At 37.5% G+C, this 17,171-nt stretch overlaps 2 protein-coding genes across 2 annotated transcripts; one reads left to right on the forward strand and one right to left on the reverse strand.

The window, feature by feature from the left end:
- The first annotated feature begins 166 nt into the window (after positions 1 to 166).
- On the forward strand, positions 167 to 13,231 carry col9a1a (collagen, type IX, alpha 1a). Its single transcript, XM_057362377.1, has 31 exons — positions 167 to 377; positions 831 to 905; positions 1,051 to 1,089; positions 1,187 to 1,249; positions 2,720 to 2,773; positions 2,962 to 2,997; positions 3,393 to 3,416; positions 5,142 to 5,195; positions 5,301 to 5,354; positions 5,441 to 5,473; positions 5,718 to 5,774; positions 5,884 to 5,937; positions 6,157 to 6,210; positions 6,498 to 6,551; positions 6,630 to 6,683; positions 7,316 to 7,369; positions 7,474 to 7,527; positions 7,619 to 7,672; positions 7,757 to 7,810; positions 7,891 to 7,935; positions 8,050 to 8,103; positions 8,210 to 8,263; positions 8,349 to 8,402; positions 9,923 to 9,994; positions 10,245 to 10,280; positions 10,387 to 10,431; positions 10,950 to 10,982; positions 11,406 to 11,552; positions 11,750 to 11,993; positions 12,148 to 12,225; positions 12,439 to 13,231. The coding sequence occupies exons 1-31, from the start codon at positions 303 to 305 to the stop codon at positions 12,660 to 12,662; spliced, it is 2,082 nt and encodes a 693-aa protein (XP_057218360.1). The 5' UTR covers positions 167 to 302; the 3' UTR covers positions 12,663 to 13,231.
- Positions 13,232 to 13,355: 124 nt separating this feature from the next.
- ptp4a1 (protein tyrosine phosphatase 4A1) lies at positions 13,356 to 15,503 on the reverse strand. Its single transcript, XM_057362378.1, has 5 exons — positions 15,046 to 15,503; positions 14,813 to 14,905; positions 14,589 to 14,719; positions 14,412 to 14,486; positions 13,356 to 14,309 (listed from the first exon to the last, which is right to left on the reverse strand). Exons 1-5 carry the CDS (start codon positions 15,148 to 15,150, stop codon positions 14,192 to 14,194), a joined length of 522 nt encoding a protein of 173 aa, XP_057218361.1. The 5' UTR covers positions 15,151 to 15,503; the 3' UTR covers positions 13,356 to 14,191.
- Positions 15,504 to 17,171: the final 1,668 nt, after the last annotated feature.

Consider the following 17,171-nt stretch of genomic DNA (forward strand, 5'->3'; position numbering starts at 1 on the left):
TTATTTTATTATTATACTTAACTACTTAATATACAATTTATTCACTTTGATGAGAAATGCGTTGTTAACAAGCGGTACCCACAAGAACCTGAGCCACGCCTACTTTGCTCCAACTTTATCCTCCCATCAAATCACTTTCCAGTTTCCAGCGCGTCTCATGAATAAACATGCCTTTTAATACTACCTCGAGGACTGGTACATGGTGTGGAGGTCTGGTTAGGGGATTTTGTCAGAAAACCCGTGAACCCCAACAAATCTCCTAAAAAGGACCGTTTTGCCTCATCCAAGTCATCGGGGTGAGCATGACGCACGCCGGGACTGTACGCGCATCCCTGCTGGGGATTTTACTGCAGTTAGTCCTCATCACCTCTGCACAGGTAGGACAAGATTATTTCTTTGGCAGATGATTGTGTTTTGAGTAGTGCATTGAGTTACTGTGGTCCTTAAAACTTCTATGTTGTAATATATAAAAATCACAGGGTCTGTATGTTTTGATGTGGGAATGGTACATGGATTATTTTAGAACGGCACTAGATGTTTTTTGTTATTATTGAACAATATTTGCCTACGCTGTTATTTGAGTCCAAGAACACTTCTATAAATATGAAATGTATTAACAATAAATTGGTCCAGGTGTTACAGCTGTTATCATTTTCACAGGACCAGAAAAGATCTATTGGGATGCCTCTCTAACCAGAGCATCAGACTTACTTCTTTCAGCGCATCAGACAATAACCTCTTTGTTCTAAGAACTATGCAGACTAAGCCATGTGGATTTCAGAATTAATTCAGGGATGATTTAAGTTCTTGTGTGTGTGCCTGTTTTTTAGAGGGGGCCAGCTGGACCGAGAGGGCCACCTGGACCTCCAGGGGTTTCTGGGTTTCCTGGCGTTGACGGCATTGATGTGAGTCTTGTTATTTTCGTTTTTATAATCCCCTCACAGTTTATTGACTTTACAGTAGCATCAAAATAAACATGTATGCTTGTTTTGTACTCAAGGTACTTTAATGTCACCTTAAAATGTATGTATTATTTTATATGACATTCAGGGCGAGAGAGGACCTGGTCCTGGCCCAAACGGTCCCCCTGTAAGTACTTGTCTTTTTCAGAACCAATGTTTTGCATACCAGCATATATCGGTAATTATATTTTACAATCGATTAATCAGATTAATGTGTTCACCAGGGCCTTGATGGGGACAATGGCAAAGACGGATTAAATGGCCTTCCAGGAAAACCAGGAGCAGACGTGAGTCTTGATCTTTACTTGTTTAAGGGTCTGGTAAACAAGATTAAATCAGTTTAAGTAACTCTTCCAACATCAGAGACTGTGAATGTAGTTCGTACGGGAGAGGTCTGGGTGAAAAAAGGCAAAAATTAACTCATGGATAAAAAAAGCCTAAAAGAGGGAAGAGAGAGTCCCTTACAGGCTTCCTGATGGAGACAGAGGTCCTTTTGTGTGAGTGTGGAGCTACAGGAGCTGAACTATGTACTGCTGCTGATGGGAGTGCACATTAAACTAAGGTACAGCAGCTTCTTTGTGGCCCTTGTGCTGGTGCTGAGTGCTATGCTGAAAACTGAAGAGAGGTGAGGAAGACCACCTCCCCCTCAGACTGGCACATTTAAATCATTCATACCTACATGCATGTATACACTACATGCATAAAGGATGTGTCCAGATCCAACCACACAGTACACAGTAAACATTGATTAATTTGTTCCTAAATTAAATATAATCATTGTATTTAAATAAATTGATTAAATGCCAGTCATATATTGTAGATACATAACGCTGCTGTCCTTCTGAAACCTTGTATCTCCATATTTTGTGATTTTTATTTTTTTGCTGTGAATCATTATAATTAGTCACCCTTTATGTTTGTCGCTGGGTTTTGCAAATATCTAACCAATGAAAAGTATTAAAACGTGCTTGTTAACTTTGACAACACAGTATGCAATCATTTAAAAAGTAGCCTACAGGGTTTTTTCCATTTCCTGAAAAACAGAGAATTTGGACATACAAGGTTTCAGAAAGACAGCAACGATATCAGAAAGACAGCAAAGATATCATATGCAGACTATCGAGAGGAGTGTATTAAAAAGGTTCTTTAGATTTAAAATATCCAAACATATAATATATGTTTTTATGAATAGGTTTCATTTTTGAGAGGGGTGTCATGTGTCCATGTGATGAAATGTTGTGTCTGCTGTGGTCTATATAAGAGGAGATGTGGGCGGAATTTGTTACTCTAGTTTGTTAGTGAGGGGCTTGGTCAGGTAATTGGTATTTTTTGTCAGGGTCTATACACATATTTTTGTTAATTTCATGAAAAAAACATTTAATGCAATATATTAATCATTAAAGGGGGATACTCCTTTAATGTAAAATTCTAACTCAAATTATTGCCCCCCCCAAGTTGTTCCAAATCTGTATAAATTTATTTGTTCAGTTGAACACAAAGAAAGATATTTGGAAGAATGTTAGCAACTGACATTTCTGGGACATCATTGACTACCATATTAAAATGATTGTTAAAGGTGTCCCAGAAATGTTTACTTTCCTAAATTGTTCAAAAATATCTTATTTTGTATTTAACAGAACAAACAATACAACAATTTCCTACTAACAGAAATCATCACTGACCTCCAAACTTCTGCGTTGAATTAAGAAGCTTATATAAAGCTAGTCATATAAATCATTGATGCCTTTGTTTCGAAGGGTTTGACCGGTCCACGTGGTGAAGCTGGTCCTCTGGGTCCTCCTGGACAAAAAGTACGTTTTCACACAATAATTAGTTTCATTTTAAAACACTACACTCTTTTTGTGAATGTCTATACTTTATGACTGATGCTTCCCTGAAATAATTCAACTATTTTTTTAGCTCCATTCAAAAAATATTGTATTTGGTATGTTTAATTGGTTTATTAATTAAGTTTACTGTGATGTTTATTGTTTATTAGGGTGAACCTGGTGAACCTGGGCCAAGAGGACCTCCTGTAAGTAAATTATTCAGACATTATATTCTCTTGTATTTAGATGTATATAGATGCTAGGATTTCAATCTGCATTTATAGAATAAATGAGTGATAAGTGTTTTCTCTCATGTGGAAATTCACGAGTTTGTTAAATATTTCTATTTGCACAGTGACTTCCCTGTTTAGAATGGTTGTACATTTTGTCTACTTTTGAAAAAGCAGTAGGTTATTAGGTCAAGTTCAGGTCATTGACCATCTAGTTCAACCACTCATGTACAGTCATGTATCATTGCATACCTACATAGTAATATGATTTTATTATAAAGACAAATATTTTGCAGATCACATACCTGGTTCCCTTTTTTAGATTTTATGGTTAATGTTTTGCTGATTTTGATGTGTTACTGTGTTCACAGGGTGCTGGAGAGGACGGTGAGGCCGTAAGTGTCCCATTGTTTTCATTTCTTGTCATTAATTTAAAGGTCCAGTGTAGGAAATTTAGCAACATCTACTGGTGAGGTTGCAAATTACAACCAACAGCTCACTCCACCCCTCCCCTTCGAAGCACTACGATGGCTGACACAGAACTAAAATGCCGTCATGTTTTCGTTTCTTTCCCGAAGTGCAGAGGTGGGTAGTAACGCGCTACATTTACTTCGTTACATTTACTTGAGTAACATTTTGGAAAATATGTACTTTTTAAGTAAAATTAAAAGTGTGTACTTTTACTCTTACTTGAGTAAATTTCTAATAGAAAATCTGTACTTTTACTTCGTTACATAACTTACATTGCGTGACGTTCCTTCGTTCCTTCATTTTAAAATATGCTTTTTAAAACGCGTTGTTTATTTCAAGGTTGTCGTCTCTTTTTACGGGCATTCCCGAGTGATCGATTCTTTTGAGTCGATTCTTTTGAAAGCATTAATTGAACAATGGGCAAAACCATTTGAATAGGCTAATGAATCAGTTCAAATGATTTGTTCAGTTCGCAGCACGATCTGAATCATCTGAAGCAGGATTACTCACTCCTCGTAGCGCGAAACTTAAGAACACGCAGAACACAAAGAGCGTTGGATGAAGTGGATATTAATCTATATCTATACAATCAAAACTGCAAATGTGTCATATTGTTTGCCAGCAATGATAAATGCCCGCCATATGCGCGCACACCCGCGACCTGTTCGTCAGACACAGCAACATGCGCGTTACCTGTCAGACACAGAGACGTGGGCTTGCAGAAATATACATTTGAAGAACAGAAGGAAGAAAACTTGTTGATGGGCGTGTGGTTCACTGTTTACTGTTTGTTTACAAGTAAGAGCGTTTCACAACACACACGTGACACAACACGAGAAAACATGAGCTTTGTTCAAAAATGTGTATTTCATTTAAGAGAGCACTGCAGATGTTCTAGATCATCTTAGGAAATGCTCTGAGTTTAGTTCATGCTTTAGTTTGACATGGTCTATTATTCTAAATAAGTTGTGTAAACTACATTGACATCAGGACTAGATGAAATGTACAGAAATGCTTGTCTCTTCTGTGTTTGTCTATTCTTTAGTCTCTCTAGTATATTGCAAAGATATCTGCTTATGATAATTAAAAATATTGATTAAAATGTAATATTAAAATATTGGCGTTAATATTAATTTTATGTAGTAGGCCTATATAATCAGATACAAAGTAACTAAGTAACTAGCTACTTGAGTAGTTTTTTCATTGCATACTTTTTTACTTTTACTCAAGTAATTTTTAAACTAGTGACTTTTACTTTTACTTGAGTAACAATTTCTCTAGTTACTTGTACTTTTACTTGAGTAAAGATTTTGGCTACTCTACCCACCTCTGCCGAAGTGATAACGTATTTACAAAACACGTTCTGTAGAGCAGTTTGTCCGTTTAGGGCTTCTGTAGAAACAACATGGTGAATTCCATGTAAGGGGACCCGTGGTGTATGTAGATAGAAATAGCTCATTCTAAGGTAATAAAAACATAACGCTTCATTATGTAAGATCTTTATACAACTCTGAAGACATAGTTATGTATATTATATTGCATTTCTGTCAATAGATCATCCAAAAATTACACTGGACCTTTAAATGGCAGTTTTCCTTATTAACACAAGGATTTTGTTAAAATTTAATTCTGTTAATTTCCTGTTGTAGGGTGCTGATGGAGAGGATGGATTACCTGGAGAACTTGGAAAAGTTGGTCCACCTGTATGTATTGATATTTTATGATTCACTATATAAAATCTTGGAGAAAAGTATATATTTTGTACCACTGCTATCACTTAAAGACTTGTCTCTGGTTCTGCTGTGAAGGGAAGTCGTGGACCAAGAGGTGCTATTGGCACACAGGGACTGCCTGGGCCCAGAGTAAGTTGTATGGTCACATCTTTATGTTCTTTGTTGTCTGTTTCTTTTGTTAAGTAGCTCTTGAACATGTTTTCTTATCTTTACAGGGTCCTCCTGGAGTCTGGGATGGTAAAGAGCTGGTAAGAATTTGAGCTATATTTCTATTTGCCTTGCCACACATTTTTGGTGTTAGATAAATAATTAATAAAAAGAATAGCAAAACCATATTTTGTTGTTTGATATTATATTTGTTTGGGTTGAATATCAACATTCATCATGATTGCTTTCTTCCTAATGTTTGTTTTTTATCGGCTGAAAAATGCTGAAATAAAAATTTTATGCATCAACATTTTCACTGATCAATGTTTTTGTTATGTTTCTCAGTGTCCAAATGCCTGTACTTCTGGTTTGACTGGTTACACCGGTCTTCCGGGCATGAAGGTGCATTTTAAATTATATTTCAATTGAATTCAGTCTATTCAAGCTCTATCAACAACTGGATGCTTACACATGTCCTCCATCTCCATTTATTTTGGTGTTTTGTCTTTAGGGCCACAAAGGTGTCAAAGGTGAATCAGGTGAACCAGGTCGGCAAGGTCATAAGGTGAAAGTCAAATTTGGTGTGATTCTTTCGTTTATTTCTCGGACATTGTTTTTGTATAAAGTGAGCAAGTGACCTTGTGATTTACCAAATGGTGCCTCAAAAACATTTGCGTGACTAATTTGATACACCACGTAATTACTTTCATTATTTAATCAGCATTATTGTGTTTGAGGGGAATGAATCGCGACTAAATGGACATGGTGATATTTTATGTTACAGGGAGAAGAAGGAGATCAAGCACTGCCTGGAGAGCAAGGCTCACAAGGACTACCTGTAAAAAACAGATAATGTCTTGTATAATAAGATACATACACTATAAGATAACACACTACATATCGTCACTGTGGGACTGAAAGCTCCTATCTCCAAAACTGCCACTTTACAGGAAATAAAATATACACCACATATTTTTGCAAATCCAACAGAAAATGTGAAGGGTAGTAATAGCAATAATTTATGTAAAAATGAAAATCATGAAAAATGGAGATACAAGGTTTAGATGATTTTTTCAGGCATGAGTTTGTGCCATCACTTGACATGTGTTTGTTGTGTAATCAAAGGGTTCGCCAGGTCTGATAGGAATCACAGGAATGATGGGCCCTAAAGGTGATAGGGTAAGTCTCAAAAGGTCTTTATATAAAAAAACACAATTATATGTAATCGAGTTACTAAATTCTTTTTATTTTTGTTAGGGTCTTCGTGGAAATGGTGGCGATTTGGGTCCTCAGGGTGTCCAGGGTGCCCCTGTAAGTGCCAAAATGTATTATTTTATTATTTCACCTAATCATCCTATTTAGGATGCAAATAATTGTAAAAGAATAAAAATGATGAGTTTGCATCCACTACATGAGAACGGTGACAAGTCTTTAAATGGATAGTTCACCCAAAAAGAAAAATTCTGTCATGACTTGCTCACCCTCAAGTTGTTCCAAACCTGTATACATTTCTTTGTTCTGTTGAACACAGAGAAGGATATTTGGAAGAATGTTAGCAACTGACAGTTCTGGGAAATCATTGACTACCATAGTAGGAAAAATAATTGTATATTTTTGGTTCAAAATAAGGAAAGCAAACTGTTCATGGGCACCTTTGACTACCATTTTAATTGTTTCTACTATGATAGTCAATGATGTCTCAGAAATCTCAGTTGCTAATATTCATACAAATATCTTTCTCTGTGTTCAACCAAGCAAAGAAATGTATACAGGTTTGGAACAACTAGAGAGTGAACAATTCATGACAGAATTTTCATTTTTGGGTGAGTTCTCCCTTTAAGGGAGACAGACCGTTTAGAGAGTGACAAACAGGATGGGAAAGTTGATAAAAATTATAATAAAAGATATTTCATGATTTTTAATAAACACATGATGTTTTAAAGGGTGATCGTGGACAAAGAGGAAAATCAGGTGAGACTGGACCAAAAGGAGGTCAGGTGAGTTATGTAACATTCATTCACATCAACATAATTTAGCACTTCTAATCCATTTTTCATTTGCTTTAGTTATTTGATTACATTTTGGTTGATGTTTTATTTAGGGACCACAGGGGATACTGGGTCTTAGTGGTTTACCAGGACCAAAAGGTGAAACTGTAAGTTAACATTGCTACATTTGTACTGATCACATATCACTATTACCATAATAGACGTACAGTATTCAATTTAAATGCTCTTTTGTCACAGGGTTTGCCTGGCGTGGATGGTCGTGATGGTATTCCTGGACTGCCTGGAGTAAAGGTAAAGACTTTAATCGATCCATGCAGAGAAAAATAATTATTCAGTGAAGTGATTTTTATCTGTATGTATCTATTGCTTTTCTAGGGTCCTCCCGGGAAAGTTGGCTCACCTGGTGAGGCTGGACTTCAGGGATTCCCAGTGCGTATCACCTTTGACCTCTATTGTGAATCCATATTGTTTCTTTCTACACTTCAGATTGATATGTTAATCTCTTCCAGGGTTTACCCGGTATTCCAGGAGCAAAAGGCCATATGGGTGAAAAAGTAGGGAGTACTTTAATGCTTTAACTTGGATAGATTTTCTCATTATTGATTATTACTACAAATCTTAATTTATGTGCACATTAACAGGAAAGATAACCTGTTTGATCTCTGCAGGGAAACACAGGTGATCCAGGTGTGACAGGTCTGATTGGAAACAATGGAAAAACTGTGAGTCCCAGTGTTTACAACATCCTATATGAATGACTAAACATGATGACATGATGAAACAGGAAACAGGCCGAATAAAAGTTTGATTTTCCTATGTTTATTTCAGGGTGAACGTGGTGAGCAGGGAGAGGTTGGACCTGTTGGAGCAAGAGGTGGGCCAGTGAGTATACTTCCCTACACATCACATAGCGTCAGATACAAAAGAATCAATTCAATAATCTTTTCTCTCTCTCTTTGTTCTCCAGGGTGAGCGAGGAAAAAAAGGTCCTGATGGGCCTGCAGGCTTGCCAGGTGCGAGGGTAAGTTGCAAGAAACCTTTGAGCCTCCAATCCTGTAATATTATATAGTACAGATGCTGTAAAACACAAAGGTAAAAGACAAGACCCTTACAGGAAAACGTGGATTTCAACATAAATTCTGAGTATGACATCCACATTGTACTCCAAACTCTCAAAGCCCTGTCCACAATGACACACTTCATGTGCCCACAATGTTGTGACATGTCCCATTGGACGTTTAGATTTTTCGTCACAGTGGAGTATTACCCATCATCCCATGCTGTAACATACCCAATACCCAGTATTCCTTAAAGATCGAGTAACACACGCAGTTTCTGCCAATCTCATATTAATCTTGAGTACCTATACAGTAGTATTGCATACATCGTATCTTCGAAGAGTATTTAGTTTGATCAAATTTTTAAAAGAGAGATACAGCTGTACGATTATTTCCGGAAAAAGACGAGCTGCTGGAGGCTGGCAGGGGGGTCGGAACTACAGCACGAGCACACAATCGCATTAATCCCTTTGTGTTTTTTATATTATGCACATACACGCCTATTGCCAACAAAACACAGACGTATGACTAAGTTTGATTTACCCCATGCAGTTCATGTCCGGCATCTTGTAGCGCTGGGACCGCGCCATCAATCGGTTTCAAACGATCTCCAAACCCAACATTATATCCACTGTTTATATAACATCCATCACTGAAACACCGTGAACAAACAAACACACAACTTCTCTCACTATCGCAAGAGTAACGTGCTGCAGCTGCAGGCCCACAGCGCAGCCAATCTTGACGCAGCGCAGGCAATTTTGATAAGCGGGTCTTCCTATCGCTCATCGATTGGCGCCTGGGCGGGCTCTTTCGCCTTGCCGTTGGCGTGCTTTTCCGGGAGAATTGCCCAATAAATGGAATAGGATCCCTGTTACAAAACAGGGATCCTGACTTATAAAAAAATTTCCGAAACAAGTTGGAGTGCTGGGGAAATGTATCAAGCACAAAAATACAACGTCATACGTCCAACTCGTTTTTTAACAAGTTGACCATGTTAAGCATGAGAAGCCAGCACGTTTAACAGTGTAAAGAAGTCAGAATGCATGAAATAGCGTGATGTTCTCCGATTCTTGTTCTTTACACTCACTCCTGTGCTTAATCTGTAACATAATCTCCTTAGAAAAGCGCTGCTTCGCCTTAGTACAGAAATTGACTGGTAGCGGAATGAATAGCCTGTTGTTATGTAGGTCTAGTGGAAGAGGGTATTTTCTTTGGTAAGAAGATATTCAGAGCAGGAGGGGGCCTGAATGACTTCTCTGTTTTACCGAAATTCCTGAAAGCAGCCAGTTGAGGCCATCAGACTTGATCATGATCCATATCCATGCACACACCTTCAGACGTGCCCCGCTAATACCTTCCTCTCATAGCAAACTGTGTTTTTTTTAGAGCAAATGTGGTTTGTTAGGCAGACACAAGCACAGGCCAGGCAGTGTTGAAGTATTTCTGTTTATTTATGTGTATGTGTGTTTTTATTCCACAGGGAGGTAAAGGAGATCCAGGCCTTCCTGGTCTTCCTGGGCCTGCTGGTCTACTCGGGCAAAAAGGAGATAGGGTACGATTAAAAAACATTTTTTTTGTTTAATTTATAATATGAAAGACCATACAAATATGTTCAAAACAGCATTCTCTCTGGAGTATGCAATATACTTTGAATATTTTGAGGATCTTACCTCATATTTGTAGTGTGAAAAATGAAACAAAATGTATTTGAACCAAATATTCTTTTTTTGGACATATCAATTTATATATATATTTTTGTTTACCTGTATATATTCACATATTTTATTTTTATCACTCTTTAGGGTAATGTTGGTCTCACTGGTCCAAAAGGCGAGCAAGTAGGTCAACGTTATTTGTAGTTGCATTATATATACTTAATATGGCAACTAAATTTTAATTTGTCTCATTCAAATTATACAAATGGTCTATTTTGTGTTAATTTAGGGGCCACCTGGTGAAGAGGGTACACCAGGAGAGAAGGGAGATTTGGTAAGTAAAAATAGCAAATATATATATTTCCAGGGAAATATATTTAATATATATATACAATATATATATATATACTGTATATATATATATATATATATACTGTATGTGTGTGTGTGTGTGTCATTTTAAACCTGTGTGATTTTCTTTCTTCTGCAAAACACAAAAAAGATATTTTGAAAAATGTTGGTAACCAAAAACCCATTTTGGTCCCATTTGACTTGTATCTTGACTTGACTTGTATTGTAGGGACACAAAACCAATGCAAGTCAATGGGGACCAATGGTTTTCTGTTACCAACATTTTTCAGAATATCTTCTTTTATGTTCTGCAGAAAAAAGAAAGTCATACAGGTTTGAAATGACATGTAAATAATGACATAATTTTCATTTTGGAAGTGAACTATCCCTTTAAGCAAATTAACCATTTTGCTTGAATTGTCATCAGTCTTCAAAATTAGAGTATAGCCTATTGTTTATATATTTTAGTAATATATAAATCATGTCCACTTATTTTCTCAGGGTGATGAAGGAGAGCCAGGAGAGAAAGGATTGGTGAGTCTGGATTAAGTTATGTTATTTTTAAGATTTCTTGAACCACATTTCTGAGCTTTGTTCTATGTCATCTCATTTTTTTCATGAATACAGTCAGCGACCACTAAAAGTGTACTATACTCAGCTCTATTTTAATATTAAAGTACCCCCGTAGGGGATAATTTTATCCCTCAAAACTCATCTTTAATCATCAAAATAAGATGAAAATGTTTTAATATATATCTTGAAACATTAAAAACACTGCATAAACAAATAAACAACATTAAAATTAGATTTAATGTTGTTACCACATGAGACCACATGAGGTCTTTAACATATATTTTAATCAGTCAAATGGATTTTCAGAGATTTTCAATGCATACCACGTGATTCCATGTGACCCTTTTCATAAATCAATTAGTGCACATCTGTTGTGTTGTTTAGATAGGAAAGCCAGGTGAAACAGGAAATAAAGGACCAGAGGGTGCACGTGGCCAGCCTGGATCCATGGGCCTACCTGGAGGGCCTGGACCAAGAGGCATGCAGGGAGATCGAGGTGTACATGGATTGCCTGGGGCACAGGGACGATCAGTACGCTTTTTAATCATCTCAATCACAACATGGCATTTGATGCCATAGCACTTTTATCACATACAGTATATTATACCCGTTATTGGATATCACCAAACTCTATAAATCGTTTTTACACGAGGGTGAATAAATAATGAAGAAATTCTCATTTATGGGAGAACTATGCCTTTAATAGTGTCAACATGACTTTCTCGCAGGGACGAGGACCTACAGATGAGCAAATAAAGCACGTCTGCATGAGGGTTATGCAAACTCAGCTTGCTCAGATGGCGGCCAGTTTGACAAGGCCTGAGTCAGGCATCGCTGGGTTACCAGGTCCTCCCGGTCCCCCTGGACCTCCAGGGCCTGCTGGAAACAATGGTTTTCCGGGGCATCCCGGGGGCAGAGGTCTGCCAGGTCTCAAAGGGCCACTGGGTCCTCTGGGGAGAAAAGGGCCTAAAGGTACGAAGAGACAGCAGCCTCACACACATGCAAGCTGTTTATTTGCAAAATGTCAGCTTTCCATCCGTGGCTGATCGAACAGAATTATAGTTACATAATTGAAGGGCATTTCGGACACTAAACTATACAAACGTTTACATTTTCTGTGATGTAGGTGATCAAGGTGACAGGGGAGATAGGGGACCCACAGTTCAGGGTGCCAAGGGTATACCCGGATCACCAGGACTTCCAGGTAAGAGCTTGACATAATATTTGGGAATAATAAATGAAACCTGGGTATTTAGATTCGAGATTCTAGGAGCTAGGTTTCATAACGGTGCTTAAAAATGGGTTAGCCTCATTAAAAATGTGTTAAGCCCTGAAGTTCACTGAGGTGGAACTCAATGACCTCACTTCAAATTTCTATATATTATGTCCATCTGGTCTGTTTCCCACCTTCTCTCAGGTGAACCGGGTAAGCAAGCATACGGCAGTAATGGGCGGGATGGCCTAAGAGGACCAGTAGGTCCTCATGGGATGCCAGGCGTGCCCGGACCACCTGGTACTCCTGGTGTGAATGGATACTGCGAGTCATCTCAGTGTGTCCTTCAAGCTGTTGCAGGCCCACCATCCAAGGAGTCCAGCATGAAGGGACCAGACAGTCTGAGTGGACAACCATCAGAGAGCTGAACATCAGAGCCCAGCACTGCTGGACAGGGAAACTTGAGAGACTCAAGGAGTGACTCCCTCTACGAGGAGATTTCTGTGTTGATGGTATATCAAACACTAGAGTGAATGGAGGAATCAATTCCCAGTCATTCATCCCAGTTTAACAAAAAAGCTTTTGGGAAAGTTTTGTATAGTTCTAATATTCCTATTATAACTAAAAAATAAGCCTCAAGTGTTCAATTATCAGTGCAATCGTAGTTTGCAAAGAATACATGCTCAGGTCTGGTTTTATTGAATAGACATCTTACTGAATGGTGTGTATGATTTACTCATGTGAAGTTAATGAATATACATACAGTACTGTCACGACTTGGTTGCTTTACACATTAAAGACTGTAATAATGGTGAAGCTACCTTAACAGAACTTTGTAAATTTGTCAATATTGAACTCTGTTAAAAATCATTTCCAGACGTTGTGTTATCAGTTTTTTTACTCTCAAACACTTTTAAAAACTTGCTGTTCATTGAATTGGCGGGTGAGAAACACGTTTAGAAAAAAAAAAACATGTAGATGTTTTCTATATGTAGTATTTATTATAGAAGGCTTGGATGTGACACCTGGAGTTGTAAAAAAAGGAGAAAATAAAAGATTTTGATAAAAGCTTCACGAGTTCTATTTAAAAGATAAAATCAAAATTCCACAAGACACGTGTGTTCCTTCAGTGTATCTTTCATTCTTTATTGTACTTTGCAAACTTGTTGCAACTTATCTCTCTCTATACTAAAGCACATATCCATTGATATAAATAGATGATTTGACAGTACACATATTCAAATACCGTACATAAATCAAGTACTGAAATATTAAGTTACGCACATCAAATAAAAAGGCATAAAAACACCGCAGACACGGAGGTTCCAGTTTTAAGCCAAAACACAAACATCACACTATTCACATGGCAGTAAATAGGTAAACAAAGTTTGGATAAACAACAAAAACTAGTACTCCCAACCTTCGATATATTTATATGAAGAGATTTTATTCTATTTTCACCTCTCTTCCTGATTTTTATTCTTCAAAAGACATCACGAAACCTCTCCAAATGCCGTTGACAACTTCTCCACTAAGTGGCGTCTTTCTGCTGTAATAAGGCATTTATTTTAGATCGTTTTGGAGGCAGGCATTTATTACAGATAGGCTAAAAATCATTGTTAACAAAAATGCATTCAACTTAAATTTCTTTAAACCATTTACAATATCAAGCGTAACGTGTTTGGCAGAGGTGTTACTGAACTTGCTCACCATTAGAAAGTCTAATGCAAACATGTAGCTCATGTGTTCAATGGCCCTTTAAGCAAATACAGCAAAAACGCACTTTAACCTTGCCGAAAGAGATTCTCTACAGTAACAACAAAAGGAGGAGAGACTTGTGATAAAATAAGCTTAATTTCTGTAACAGTATTTTCACAGTTACCAATTTAGAGAACAAACTATTCATGTTAGATACAGATTCGGATTTCATGTTTTAAAAAGGCTGAGCCGTAGGCATCTACTGGATGCAGCAGTTGTTGCGGTGGCCGTTGGAATCTTTGAAGCGAAGTCGCATTTTGGGACGATATTTTTCCAGATAGAAGAGCTGCTTGCTGTTAAATGCTCCACGGCGCTTTCTGGGGAAAAATGAAAACAACATTTATCTTCAAGAATAAAGACATTATCTCCCTTTATGACAAAAGCATGCCTGTACAAGAGAATCTTTTAAGTTCACGTACTGTCGTATGAACTGAACAGCATCCTCATATTTCATTCCACATTCAATCAGGGCTAAAGCAACCAGTACTGGGGCTCTATGGGGGGGACAATTAAATGCATTCAAAATGAATAAAGTTGCATGTTTGTACGGTTACATTTAAAATGCAAAATAATTATCTATAAAGTCGTAATATTACCTTCCAAGGCCTGCTACACAGTGCACAGCAATGCAGCAGCCTGGCTCCTCCCTAAACTTAATCCTAAAAAGATTTAGCCAATCATCAACAATCTGGTTGGAGGGAGGAGCTCCATCATCAAAGGGCCAATCCTGCAGAGCAAGCAAAAGTACAGCAAAATTTAGCATGAAAATAAATCATCAAGGTGCATTCAATTTCTTAACTATTAACATGTATAGACTCACCAGAATTTGAATGCCCTCTTTAACCACCAGGTTTGCATCATACGTGGCCTCACATACTCTAACAACCGTGGTCACCCCATACTTCTTCAGTTCCTGATGGGTAGGAGTGATGTAACATAAGTGCACTTACTGTAATTATAGTGTTACAACTGACTGCATTATGAGCGGTGGCTGCTTTAGCAGAAATAATTATATTACTTTGCTGTGTTTAACCTATTTAAACAAACACTCACCTCAATGAATTTGTGAAGTGTGGCATTCGTGGGGTTGTGGGTAATGAGGAATCTCATGTTTTTGTAAGTGATTTCCACTGGGGCAGGTCTATTCATACGAGCCATTTTTGATTTTTTTTCAAACCAAAAATGGGAGAAACTCTCTCCAGTAACAGAAAAATGTGGCGGATTCAATCAGGAGAAAAGAGGTATGACCCAGAGGCGGGATTAAGAGCTAAAAACAAAAAACAAAAACTAGGAGAAAAACGAACACAAAAATCCTAGAAAACAAGGCTGGTCCTCTGGTGCGAGTGAAGACTGAAGGCCAACGAAGGCAGTGCACTTCAAGAGATCTTTTTTACCCCATCCAGACCTGCCGACTGCTGTGGATGCCCGCACTCCAAGCCCGATCCCGCCAACGTTAAAACTACAACACAAGTATCTCTTCTGATGAGGTAGCGAGGCTTGTCGTTCACTTCTTTAAACGCCGTGCTGAGCCTGGCAGTAGTCTCCGCTGTCCTTCAGAAACTCCATAAATGTGTGACCCAAAACACCACAGAACTGCTGCAAGAATACAAGAAAGACACAAACAATCAGGGCACATGCAGGGCTGAGATTTGGTAATGTCTCTATATTATTTGGTCATTTCTTCCATATTATACATTAATTTACGGCCAGATCTCCATCTTACATGTAAAACGGGAATATGAAAGGTATATTCTTAAAGCAACACATGTAAACACCTTAATCGTAATATTATCTTACTCAGAATAAGGCAAATAATTCGATTACTGACGTCCATGTAAACGTGGCCATTGTCAAGGCGTGTAAACCGGTTCAGATGGTGATTTCTGGAAAATTGGGCCCTGATGCTGTAAAGTAATCAGGTCTGTCCCATGAGGATACACACGTGTGTTTCAGGAAGGTCTTTAGATTATCAGGAACTAAGCCTCTTTAGCAAAACTCTTTAAAAATACGCAGTAATACCATTGGAGCAGTATATCAAATCAATAAGTAATTTAAATCAGTCACAGTCTGTTAACTGGAGAACTTTTAAGTATGACTTTATGTGAAATTAAGCAAAAAGGCCCAACGATGATACCATTAAAATGAGCGCAGAAGTATCTTTTTCTTTCTACTTTTACATGTGGTTTAAATGTAACAGTAAACGTTATCTAAACACCAAAACAAAGATTAGATATGACGAAAACAATACGGACGCCAACACATGCTAACAGAGGATAGACACAAAGACTTCTGATTTGCTAAAAATAGCAATGGGACAAAAAACCTTTATTTTCACAAACACGCTGCTCGTCTTCACACCACAACACTTTGTTGTGTGATACAGATTCTGCCATAGTTTAATTCAAACGTCTGAATGTGAAACAAAACCGCAAAATACCGTGCTCACTTCTCATTGATGTAGCTTTAAAGCTAACCCAGTTAACGTTAGCAAACCAATGCTAACCAATTATTTCGAAAATGCGAAAACAATCATAATAATCATTAAATATATATAATGCTTCAGATGGTGGCGAGTAAAGAAAATATATTTAGGGTGTAACTTAATTGCGTAAACTGTGACCACCAAGAAAATATGTTTTGCTCTTATGCTAATTAGCTTACAAGAGCTCGCGCTTCAGACAAATGTAATAAAAAGAAAGAAAACGGATATAAACCGTTTATATTTGTATGTACAAACGTTTTACTTACTGGAATATGCTTACTCATTGAAGATTGTATCTTAATCATAAAGCCGGTCCAGAGAAAGCTGTGCGCTAAGTGTTGTGGCGTCTGACCATACAGCGCTAGCGTGTATGACGAGAGTCTCCGGTAACCGGTTACAGCTGGACTGAAGAAACCGCACCCTACAGACACACATACTCAAACACTCACACAGCAGTTTCAACTCAGAACAATTTTACAAATTATTAAAAATATATAATTTCATAATAATAAATACCTGTATTATATGATTTTGATATTATATTGTAATGTTTTATATTACATTTTGCATGGTGTTTTATTCATTTATGCAACATATAACAATTCAATTTTAAATGCACATACGTTTTCATATTGCCTCTACATTCGTCATAGCTGTATATACGTTTTACGTTTTCTTATTGGTCGGTCAAGTGTAT

This window comes from Triplophysa rosa, linkage group LG20, assembly GCF_024868665.1.
Source record: "Triplophysa rosa linkage group LG20, Trosa_1v2, whole genome shotgun sequence".
Taxonomy (NCBI): domain Eukaryota; kingdom Metazoa; phylum Chordata; class Actinopteri; order Cypriniformes; family Nemacheilidae; genus Triplophysa; species Triplophysa rosa.

Coding starts and splice junctions, on each gene's coding strand:
- col9a1a (XM_057362377.1), top strand. CDS start 303: ATGACGCACGCCGGGACTGTACGCGCATCCCTGCTGGGGATTTTACTG. Junction 8,104..8,209: donor TTGGAAACAATGGAAAAACT/GTGAGTCCCAGT, acceptor TGTTTATTTCAG/GGTGAACGTGGTGAGCAGGG. Junction 11,994..12,147: donor GGGGAGAAAAGGGCCTAAAG/GTACGAAGAGAC, acceptor TCTGTGATGTAG/GTGATCAAGGTGACAGGGGA.
- ptp4a1 (XM_057362378.1), bottom strand. CDS start 15,150: ATGGCTCGTATGAATAGACCTGCCCCAGTGGAAATCACTTACAAAAAC. Junction 14,906..15,045: donor CACTTCACAAATTCATTGAG/GTGAGTGTTTGT, acceptor CCTACCCATCAG/GAACTGAAGAAGTATGGGGT. Junction 14,310..14,411: donor GCTGTTCAGTTCATACGACA/GTACGTGAACTT, acceptor ATTTTTCCCCAG/AAAGCGCCGTGGAGCATTTA.